At 38.2% G+C, this 12448-nt stretch overlaps 1 protein-coding gene across 1 annotated transcript; it reads left to right on the forward strand.

Moving 5' to 3' along the window:
- The first annotated feature begins 1616 nt into the window (after positions 1-1616).
- On the forward strand, positions 1617-11534 carry LOC116737185 (plexin-C1-like). Its single transcript, XM_032590215.1, has 16 exons — positions 1617-2605; positions 3430-3558; positions 5274-5408; positions 5495-5589; positions 5668-5773; positions 5852-6005; positions 7086-7173; positions 7449-7524; positions 7695-7736; positions 7840-7973; positions 8171-8350; positions 8870-8987; positions 10109-10279; positions 10352-10522; positions 10738-10837; positions 11110-11534. The coding sequence occupies exons 1-16, from the start codon at positions 1676-1678 to the stop codon at positions 11154-11156; spliced, it is 2676 nt and encodes an 891-aa protein (XP_032446106.1). The 5' UTR covers positions 1617-1675; the 3' UTR covers positions 11157-11534.
- Positions 11535-12448: the final 914 nt, after the last annotated feature.

Genomic DNA, 12448 nt, shown 5'->3' on the forward strand with positions numbered 1-12448 from the left:
AGTTCTAGACTTGGATTGACCTAATTAATTATTTTTATGCTATGTTTAAGAATAGTGTCATCTTTATGCTGACGACAGCTTATTTTATCTTGAAATAATCAAGTTTATTCACATAGCACATCTTCGCAACAAGGCAGTTCAAAGAGCTTTACTTCATGAAAACAAACAAACATCATAAACCCATCACACAGTCAACAGCTGTGAAAACCAGTTGCTGACTGGTTTTCACAAGTCAACATTGCAATGGCGACAAATGCAGTGTTGTTTGCATTTGTCAGACGACATTGATAAAATCATATAAATGGGTCAATGTTCCATTGTTTAGAGTTCAAAAGCAACTTTGAACAGCTGGCGGGTTTTAGCCTTGTTTTAAAGGAACTCAGTGTTTCAGCCGTTTTGCAGTTTTATGGACGTTTGTTCCAGATTTGTGGTGCATAGAAACGGAATGTTGCTTCTCCATGTTTGGTTCTGGTTCTGGTTCTAATGCAGAGCAGAACCAGAACCAGAAGACCTGAGAGGTCTGGAAGGTTGATACAGCAACAGCACATCTTTAATGTGTCGTGGTGATAATTTATAAACTACCAACAGTATTTTAAAGTCTATTCTCCCAGTGGAAGGACCGTAGAACTGGTTGATATTTTCTACCTTCCTGGTTTTAGTCAGAACACCAGCAGCAGCGTTCTAGATCAGCTGCAGCTGGAGGATTAATTTGTTTTAGGCAGACCTGAGAAGACACTGTTACAGTTATCAAAGCGACCAAAGATGGATGAGTTTCTAGATCTTGCTCAGACATTAGTCCTCTAATCCTGGATTAGAGGACTCAGGTGATTAAAGGCTGACTTTATGTGACTCTAAAATAAAGTGAAATATTGCAGTGTACTACAGTAAAATAGAAATCTCTCTGAGAGATGCTGAAAAGTGATGTATCAATTCCAGCTGGAGCCAAAATGAGTTATGTTTAGGTGGATTCAACATGTGCAATATTCACAATGGGCCATATTTTCAGCTATGTATTTTACAGATCCGAATAAGAACTATGGCTTTAAGAGCTCACAAGGGCTTGGGCCACACTAGTAGAAGTGTTTTATAGCAAAAATGGGATAAACAAAAATAAATGATCGTACAATAAAGTGACAGGATTAAAGGTTTATATTTTCTATTTAAGTACAAGGAGAATTACGATTCTTTTATAATTTCACTTAACTTCGATGTTATAAGAAAATCTGTTTTTTGACTGACAAATTGGATGAAACTTTAAATATATTTCTCTGCATCCCTCAAGAAAAATACTGAGAAATGTCCAGATGTCCAGGGACAAACAAAACAATTGTTGCTCCAGATTTTGAATTGCTTTTATACAAAAACTTAAATTGTTGACTTTACAGTTCAATAAAAATCTGTTCAGTAAAATCACAAGGAGCAGAAACAAAGTGAGCACATAAAAATACATTTATTAAAAAGGTTGAGCAACAAAGCTTTTGGATGAATTTGCCTTCAATATTCTTTGAACAGGACTTTGGCTGACATGTAACAAGAGAAGATGACGTGAAGTTGAGCTCCCTCCCTCTCACTTCTGACACAGACGCAGCACATTTACCCACATTTCTGCAGAGACACAAGGATCAAACCGACCTGCAGTCCGTCCTTATCTCAGAGCCGCTTCCTTTAGAACAAGATGATTCTGCTGCTCTGTCTGCTTTACTTGATCTGTGGAGAACCTGCTTGGAGTCTGGAGAAAGAAATGTTCACAGCTAAAGAGGATATTCAACAGGTGGCCGTGGCTAACAACGGTCTTTATGTCGCTACAGTAAAGACACTTTATCGGTGGGTCAACCTGAATGTGGATCCCCAGAGCCCTGAGACGGCTCAGCTTCCCGCAAATTTTAGCATTAACGTGTTCTTATTTGATAAGAACAACAGATTGATCAGCTGTGGTGTGAATGAAAAACGAAACTGTTACTGTGAGATTCGGGACCAGAAGAACATCAAAAACTCTGTTTACAGTGAATCCATCCAGGTGGGACCTCAGAGGAGCAGCAGTGGGTCTGTCAGCTTTCTGGTGGATGTGAAGAAGGATTCAGGTCAGACTGAGACTTACATTCTGACAGCGATAAAGAACCCGAGAGACAAGACAGAGTGTAGCGATGATTTAGAGACAATCAACCTTCAAAACACTGATCAAAAACAACATGGGGAAATATTTTCCTGGTCTGATCGATCAGGTGATAAACCTGGGATCCAAACAGAAGCTGATGTAGAGTTTGTGGACGGATTCCAGATCAACTCTACAGTGTATCTGTTCTCCAACGTGGCATCAGGAGGTGAAACCAACAAAGTCCGTCTGATCTGGCTTCAGGCTGAAACCAACAAAACTCAGACTCTGGAGTCTCTTCATGGAGCGACTCTCAGTTCCTCTGGAGGCAGCAGACTGCTGGCCTCCTCGGTCGTCCCAGGTGGACAGCAGGTCCTGTGGAGTGGAGTGTTCAGTGTGGACGGAGGAGAAAGCAACACTGAGCTGCTGCTGTTTGACGTCAGTCCTGAACTCAGCAGGGAGGCAAACATAGATCCTGACTTTTATACATCGGTGGACAAGCCAAAAAACCCGGTGAGTTGCTGTATATCCTGCGCAGAATTACATATTTATTCCAATTAAATTTTTTGTCATAGTGAAATATTTCTGATTTTTAATGACTTACGTTCTTAAGCAACGCAAGTCATTACCTTTCAAAATTTTTACATTTTGTAAGTTTATACAAGCCAGCTTAAAGCAGTTTTAATTTTTAATTAAAATGACCAAATTTTAATTTAATTTCGTCATGGAACCACCGCAATTTTGTGTTTTCAGCATTAGAAGAATGTTGACAAAGATTTGTGCCCAATTGTAATGGAAACGCAGCTAGCAAAGAATATTTCTCTTAAATGTGCAGCTAATTCATTGTAATGTATTTTACATAAATGTCATTACTTCACATGTGTCAAGTATTTCTTTTTACTCACTAGTTTCACCACCTTCAGTTCTGTCAACTCTTATCAGATGGACTTTATGTTGTTTTTTGTTTTAAATGATATTTCTTTTGTTTCTTGAGAAGCATTTGTCTGTAAAAACTGAGTAAAAATATCACTAATAGGTCATTAAAAAATTAGTTTTATATTCATTTCTGTCAGATGGTGATGACAAAGTTCTGGGTCAGGTCCATTAAAAAATGTATTTTCAAAAAACTGTTGCAACTGGGAGCCTGCACTTTAGCATCTTTACATTTTCAAAACTTTATTTGTCATATTTGTATACATAAGCTTGAGGAATAATAAAAAAAAAGAATTGGGAAAATTTAAACCCATTTTGTCCCACTTCTCAAGATTCACTGATTTGTAAAAATATTTATCAGATCATCAATAGTCATCAGATGTAATAATGTGTCTATTTCTTAGTCAGAACCAAAGTCCCTAGAACCGAAGGCTGTTCTGTTCAAGAAGAAATACATGAACTCTGTGTTGGCGGTGAAGCAGGACAGCTGGACGGTTTTCTTCATTGGAACAAGCAACGGGCAGCTGATTAAGGTCAGTGGTTGTGTTTCAGGAACAGATATTATATCTCATCTTTGTGAGGATTGGAGCTTTTCTTTGTGTTTATTTTAGGTTTCTCTGTCTATTGAGTCTCCGTGTTGTCCTGTCTACCCCTTGATTGTTCCCTGCTGTGTGTCGTTCCCTGATTACCCTCTGTGTATTTAATCCCACTTGTGTTCCTTGTTCCTCGTCGGGTCCTTGTCTAATCTGTCTAGTTGTCAAGTCAAGTCTGTCGCCAAATGTCTTCTTGGTTTCCAGTTGCTACCAGTTGTGAGCCTTATTAGCTTTCAGCTCATTCTGTGCTGAACCATGATCCAAAACGCACATCCAAGGCAAAATTTTGGATGGATTAAGCTGGCTACCAATAAGTTTCTGGAATTGCTGCCACCTTATTAAAGCATAACCCAGAAAACTAACCAATTTAAACAAAAAGTTCTGATAAAGAGAGGGTACAAATGGTTTCTTGTTGGTTACAAAAGCATATGGTTTTGCTGCAGCCTACAAAAGCACATTATCCAGATACCAGTAGAAGTAGTGTATGCATGTATTTGAGTCTGTATGCAAATGTTTGACAGTGTGTGGAGAAAATCCACAATATACTCAAATATGCAGTTCCAGTTCTAGTTTTTAGTAACCATTGAAATTGTATATAGTTGTATTGTATTGTTCATAGTTTCTCCATTCTGTAAAAAGAGCAGTTCAAATGCTACAATAAAAAACTCAAAATGAATGTAACATTAATGTCCATAATTGTATGTAAACTTCTGCACAGAATCATATGAATGTTTGTGTGTATTAGAGCCATTTTAAGTTTTTTTTTTAGCTTAAACTATATAAGCTATATTTATAGCTTTAAGCTTCTTCATAGTAAAACTAAAGTGTCCAGTGAAAACTGGAGGCTTCTGCGGCTTTTCTTTAACCCACTGCCTGCTTATAAATACTGAGACAGTCAATGAAAAGAGACAGCAGGGGTCAAGCCCCAATTATTGAGCCCAGATAAGTGAACGACACTGAAAATCGACCAAAATTTGGGTGTACTACAATTGGGCTAAAACTGTTAGTACATTCAAAAGCCTGCTAATAGATGTAAATTCAGCTCATCTATCACTAGATAAGATCACAAAGTAAGTGTTGAACCACAGAAACAGAGATGCTTGCTTATATAGCATAAAGACACGCAAACTCCTTTCAGAACCTAGAGGCAACATTGCCCCATGATGATGCAGCTTACAGAAGCAAAGCTGGTCTTGTGTAACCAGCACAGAATTACAGAGAGTAAAGCATGTTTGAAAGAACCAGCTAGTTCAGAGGTCCTCTGAACGCCACAGTACTTAACAGTACACAATGTCACACTGATGGTGGTGCTACTACATAATAGCCACAGCCAGAGGCGGTCCTAGCCGGTTTGGCACCATGGGCGAACAGCCCCCATTAGCGCCCCCAAGAAGTTTTTTAATGGCTGGAAGAGGCTGGACTGAAGAACAGTTACAGAGGTATTCATCTAGGCAGGTGATAAACTTTCAGCACAAGACCAACAGAAACCAAAGCCTACCACAGCAAGCGTAACCCAGCAGGAGTTCAGACGCCAAAGAGACAATTCAATCAATCAAGTTTAATTATTTAGCACATTTCAGCAACAAGGCAGGTCAAATGGTTTCACATAAAAAAAAACACACAAAAATGGTAAATATCTGTTCTGCTGTTGTCAGCTTCCTGTGGACAAGAACAATCGCCCAGCATGTCCAAAGGAGCACTACAGGGCCAGTGGTAATGAGAAAATGTTTTCAAAAATCCTTCTGGACCCAGTGGATCATAAATACATATATCTGCAGTTTAAAAAACAGGTAACCACTTTTGTTTTTTAGTTTTTCATGTTGCCTTTACTAAACTGCATGTTAAAGTGTGTCTGAATCTTTGAGTTTTCTTCCAGATTGAGCGCGTAACAGTGTTGAACTGCGGAGAATACACGATTGTGGAGGAGTGTCGTACGGATCCATTCTGTGTCTGGTGTGTCTCTAAGGAAAGGTCAGAGAAACTTCAGGTGCGGCTGAATCCTCCAGAAAATTCTGAAAGTCGTGACGACATGTTTGAATTTCTTTTCAGCTGCACATTTAGTAAAGATGAGTGCAAAGACGACTGGATGTCCATCCCTGATGAATACCAACAGGAAGTGATTTCCTACAGAGCTGAGAAGGACTCCACTGGACAGGTGGATCAATAACAGACTGATGACTTTATTCAGTTGGAACTACAAGTTATTGATTTCTTCTATTCGCTCCTTTCTCAGGTCAAAGTAGTCGTCAAAGTTCACCTGACTGTGGCACAGAAGATTCGGTCTGAACTTACCTGTGAGGTCTCTGCAAACCTTCGCTGGCATTGTCTGCCACAACCTCAGTACCCACAATGCACCTGCATTCTCTCTGACGAGATTAATGCTGAAGGTCAGTAACGTTTGGTAAATAAATTTGTCGTTGGCCCTACGTCATTGCAAAACTCCTAGGCTTGCATGATTTATCATCTGGCTTATCATTAAATATTACAAATGAAAACCATAGTAATAAAAACTACAATTTACATTAATCTTGATTACCGCATATTTCAAAATCAGAAATGGCTGACAGTAAAGTCATAATGGAGCCCAATTATTACAATCTTGTGTGAAAGCCATCTTTCTGACAGAACAGAACAAATATAATTTAACCAGGGTGCAAATCCTAAAAATCCTAAATCAAGATCCAGTAGGAACTGTTATTTGTTGACACAGTTTGCATGAGGCTGGACTAAAATGCAACTCTGTTGAAATCTCTCAGGGTTCACTTATCTGTTGCAATGCTCAATAAGAACTATTTATCAGCTTGGTTCCTGTTCATCTTGTTGTCATCAATGTAAGGATGCAAAAAAAGAAATAATTTTTCATTGTACCTTTAAAAAAAGAAGACAACTTTATATTCAGTGAAATTCTGCCAAGAAACTCTATGCTTCATTTCCTATCATGTTGATATAACCTTATGTTGCATCAAAGCAGGCTAATCTGATAAAGCTACCTGGTAAGAAACACAGAACCAGTTACCTGGGTAACCAGTGACTAAATCTACTTTACCCAGAGTTACATAATCTCAATAGTACAAAGATTACTTGTTTGTTTTTACTTGTGGAGTGTAACACAAGTGTGTATTCGCTCACCAAAATGAACCAAATATTTTGGTGAGAGCTAAATAGTGTAAGTAGTAGTGAAGTCTTCCTGTGTCCTACAGCGAATGTCAGTACAAACCTCCATTTTGCTCCATACTGCAACCAAAAGCACAGAATCTGAGAATCTATTAAATACAATTTCAGTAGCGTATGAATTGTAATGTTTCCCAGCTTGTTTGGTCTTATTCATGTATTTAATGTTTGACTAACTAAAATGGCCTCCTGCTGTCTATATGTGCACACTGCTGAACAGTGTATTAAAATGTTTCCTACTGTACAGTATTTTTGTCAAAAATAACTGCTGTGATTTTTTTTTTTTTCATTTGCAGAACTTGATGTCACTGTAAATATTGCATTCAACAAAACAACACTGACGAAGCATCTAAAGCTATTCGACTGTTCTGACATTTCACTCTCGTAAGTTCATTTACGCTTTACAGATTTCAAATTTCAAGATATTTTAATCAGCCAACAATAAATCTCAACTCCAAACGTTTTCAAATGATAAGCGTGGTTATTTGTTTATAGAAGGAAACTGTCCTAAATAAACCTGGGCGAATGTGAAAAAGTCATTAAGACGAGAAAAAAAAAGACATCGACATGTATTGTGTGTTTTTGTACCGTTTGTAATAATCGTTACCATTGTTGTGCACCGATATATTACTACAACTATGTTGTTGTTTTCTCTGCAGGTGTCAGCAGTGCATCAGAGCCGGATGTGGCTGGAGGGAGAACCGCTGTACCTGGGACAGTGAAGGAGTGCGGAATGTAATCAGATGGTTTTTAAAGAAAAGTCTCCAAGTTTACCTGTGATGCATTCAGTTTTAAACCAACATTTGCCTGAAACAGTTGTATACTGACCGGCGAAAAGAAGCAGGTTAGGAAATGGAAGCAGACATTTGTGCCTGTTGAATTTGTTCCTGTTCTTTGGTTTGTAGGACAGTGTTTGCCGAAAGTCCACCTCTCAGGGAAACCTTGTGGTGAGTCTAACGTTCCACACGGTTCTTCTGACTCTCACCCAAGTTCAGAATAACACCAGAGAAGTTAAAACACTGAGGCAGTTTATTTTGGGTTTATTGACAGCGGCCGGGGAACATCTCCGTCTTTCCCAGTCGTGTGTCTTACTACGGCAGAAATAACGCTACTTTGAGAGGTCGCAACCTCACAGATGTGATTGCCGTCAAGGTCCACGCAGAAATGGACTGTTCCCCACAGGAGTAAGTCACTCTTTATGCTAAGCTACCATTTTGTGATCATCTAGCTAAAGTGAAAATGTTTAAAAATGCTCAGGAACCTATTGATCCAGAAAGAATGTCAGCCTTTGACATTTGTGAGTCTGATTTTCATTCTTATGATATAATGAGATCTAAAATTAGGTTCTTTTTCCTCTGTTCCAACATGTCTGACTGATTAGATCTCCAGTTTGGAACAACACTGGTGAGAGTCTGACGTTCCACATTCCCAGTAGAACCAATGAAGCTGAAGCCAAAGTGTGTGCTGTCCTGTCTGATGGGAGTTGCCACGGCGAAGCTGATATAACCTACCAGTCAGCGCCATCTTGTACTGAACAGTTACCTTTCTTTACCTGGAGAAGGTAACGAAAGATATGTGATTGCAGAAATATCCACATTTTATAATGGGTATTAAAAGAGCTGGATATATTACACAGATTATGGGAGAGATCACTATTTAAGCAGCAGCACAACTCGAGTTGAAACTCTAAACTAGTTAGCATGTGTTGCCTCATTTAATGCAAATATGATGACAAATGATTTTAAGGTTTCCTATAAAGTGTCACTTTAAGTAAGGTATCAGTATTGATCATACAATCAGCACCAGTAAGGATTAATGATTAAACTGTAAAGGAGAGTGAATAGTTAACGCATCCTAAAAAGATTTAAAACCAATCATTCATCTAAAATGATTCCACAGTTCGTTTGCTCCTAATGTTTACAAAATACTTACAGTGGAACTTTTCAGCATCTTATGTTTTATTATATTTCCTATTGTACATAGGCCTGATGAAGACAAAATCATTTCATATGTGGATCATTCTTACAGGTCTAGACGACTGTAATGATTTTCTTCTCTCACTGTTTCCGTCATCATACAGTGGGAAGAGGAAGGTCACAATTTTTGGATCTTATTTGGACTTTGTGGAAATGGTCGGGCACTCTAATCGCTCATACAAGCTTTACCAAGAAACAGTTCCTGAGAACAAAACCTTTGAGGTGGGTGTATGGACACACACACATATAGGTTTGCATTTTAGGACTTATTAGGACTTTGTATTGACTTCCATTCATTTTAGTAACTGCATTTATGCCTAACAGACATTTTTCCTAACCGTTTCTATACGAGGCCTGTAGGATCTGAGTGCCTCAATTATTGAAATTCCTTGAGGCAAATTATGTGCCTTGAAGCTTCGTTAAATTATGTTTAACTATTTAGCACAATGTGTTTCAACTGAACAAATATTTGTGTTGCTCAATGTGCTTACTGCTGTCACCGAGTTGTTGACGAATGCTAAGTGCTAGCTAGAGATAGGAACTGACAAGAATTTATCAATGCCAATTCCATTATCGATTAGATTCCTCATCAATTCTCTTACCGATTCTAATTGAGTTGGGACATAAACTCTTTAATTCAAAGTATGCACCACGTTGTATTTGATTCAAGCTGACTTAAAATAAAAGTCAAGTGAAATGCACATCAGCTATTTTTGTGCAGACAAATTTGCATGTTTGACTTTTCAGGAAGGATATTTCAGGAATTATTTCAAGATATTTCAGATGTTATTTATTTTCTCCTGTGTAATTTTCCTCCTACCTGCCTCGATGGCAGCAGTAGCTAAGCAGAGGCACTAGTTCTCAACTAGTCATATTCAGTAGATTAGAATATTAATGAAACGTTCATGTATTTCAGTAAGTCAGTTCACTTGGTAAACACATTATGTAGGTTAATTTCCCACAGGCTGACATTTAACAGGTTTGAACACATGATATTTAACATTAGACTATGATAACAGACCAAAAAAAAAAAAAATTTATTGCAGAAATGTCTAAATTATTGGTAATCAGTCATCCATACTAAAAAGAAAATCTGTAATTTTGTCAGTAATAGAAAAACTCTGATTGGTCTTTGCATCAAAGAAGACATGCAGAAGTTGGCTGACATGTAGTTTCCATGATCTCTGACGTCGTATTCATGCCCGAGAGTTTTTATTGGCTTATTTTATTAAGATTTTTATCACATTAGGTTGTTTAATAGTCACTTCAGTCACCAACACATTCACCTTCTTATCCTCTGGTGGTAAATGTAATAACTGTGAATGTTTTTAAATTCTTTACAGAATCTCACCTATGAAACACCTGACGGAAGAACTGCCCGGTGGTCCTACAGAGTGCATTTGAAAGTAGCCAATGAAACATTGTATTGCTCTGCAATAAACTACCATCCAGACCCACAGTTTCCCACATTTGTATCAAGGAGGACAGGAAACGATGTCCAAGTTATGATCCAGGTGATTTTGTTTTACTTTTAGTATCTACACGTGATGGAAATGTCAGTTGTAATTTGTTTCTGTTCTCTTCAGTGTCTAGACGGGGACCTGGAGATGACAACAGAAGAGTTATCAGTGTGGGGCTTAAAGGATGGCAAGCAATACCCCTGCATCATGAAGGGCAAAAATACAACGCATACTGGGGCAAACTATTTCATCTGCCAAATTCAAAACACAACTCATGTCAAATTTTCTCAGTTAACGGTAATATTTTTAATCCGCAACGTACAATCTGAACATTTGCGTGGCGATACATCAAACAGTCCTAGTGTACAGCAGTGCTGCTTGTAATTTAGCGTAAGCCATTAAATCTAATGTTTAGTCTTCATGCTGACCTGAAGTCATAGAGTACAAATACAACCTTTTGTAAAAAAAAAAAAAAATACAATTTAATATAGTGTTGTCATTTTTTCCTCCAGATTAAATATGGACGAATGACAGTTCAGGTGGGGAATCCACCTCTGTTTGATCAGTACCTTCTGATGCTGCGCCTTCTGCTGGTTCCCTGTGGTACTGCAGGTAAATTTCAAGAGTGTGTGCTGTGTAACTTGGGCATATTCAACCTAGATTAGATAGATAGATAGATAGATAGATAGATAGATAGATAGATAGATAGATAGATAGATAGATAGATAGATAGATAGATAGATAGATAGATAGATAGATAGATAGATAGATAGATAGATAGATAGATAGATAGATAGATAGATAGATAGATAGATAGATAGATAGATTCACATGTCAATTTGATGTAAATAGTGACAATTTTTTTTTAATCTGTCCACGTTTAGTGCTGGTGATTATCTGTCAGTGCCTTGCTATGAAGAACAAGCCCTGATCCTTGGCGTCCTTCATCCTCAGAGTTCCAGGAAATACATCATTTGTTAAATGTTGGATTCATTGATATTAGATATGACATAGCTTCTCGCAAGGATTACCTTTATGTTGAACAGTTTTGTAATTTGTAAGTGGAAAACCTCTTCCATGTTTTCATTTCCCGCAAATTCTTTGCCATATTAAAAGCCAACAGCCTCTGAGTGACCACCATTATGGTAGAAAGAGTTATCGTTTAGAATAATGGAGAAAACTGCAGCAGGTTAATGTAACTCAGTAACCTGCCAGAGTAAAACATGGTGTTTATCTCCAGACGCTGAGGCCTAGCAGCTTGCCGCTGTGTGTTTGTTCAGCTTCATCAAAAGAACTGAGAGGTGGAGTCATTGGGGCCTGCCATGCAAAGCAATGGCAGGAACCTATTACTATTGTCGGAGAAAGTGTTTCTTTCTTCTTCTTTATTTTTCTTCCGTAACCGTTAATGCGGCTCATACTGCTGGGTGCACACCTACAAATGAGGTATCAAAACGTGCAGAAAATTCACGCCATTGGAGCTATTACTTTTGGGCTTAACGTGGCGACATAATTCGCAAAAAACTACGAAAAAAAACCCATTATAAGTCAATGGGAAAAATCCTGGAAATACCCTATTTTTGAGGATTTTCTGTGTCGTCACAAATTCACCTAGAAATGCCATTCAAATTTCATTTTGTAGATACGTCTGTGATCTCTTCGAAAGTGAAGACGGCTCGTCGGTACCAGTTACGGTTTGTCCACAATTTGCCTCTAAGCGACCCAAAGTTTCTCATTTTTGCTCAAATTAGAGTGAGAGCCGATCTCGGTTCAGATCTGGGCACAACATTTCTTTCTCTCATCGCTGTAAATGCTCTGAGTGAGGTACAGATATGAATCTCGGGACTATCGCAGAAGACACATAGGCCTGTCATACGCTCCAAACGCTTTTCGAATATGTATTACGGTTCCCGAACAAGAAGGATTTGTTTCCAATGCTTTTTTTCAGTAAAACGTGTTTGCTCAAACACACTTGTGTGTTTGAGAGCTCAGAGCTCAGAGCTCACACCCTGCTGAGACCATTATTTGCCATAGCAACGGAACTCAAGAGGCTATTGGCTGCTGATTTGTACTACAAATACGCATCACTGTAGTTCTATATGACTTTTCATCCAAAGCACTGTTACACATGGTATTAGTTTGGCCCTTTGAAATGAAGCTTAACAAAATTTTCAAAATAAAAGCCTTGAATATTTTTACATGACGTAATTGCTCTTTTTGACTTTA

The sequence above is a fragment of the Xiphophorus hellerii genome, chromosome 17 (assembly GCF_003331165.1).
Source record: "Xiphophorus hellerii strain 12219 chromosome 17, Xiphophorus_hellerii-4.1, whole genome shotgun sequence".
Taxonomy (NCBI): Eukaryota; Metazoa; Chordata; class Actinopteri; order Cyprinodontiformes; family Poeciliidae; genus Xiphophorus; species Xiphophorus hellerii.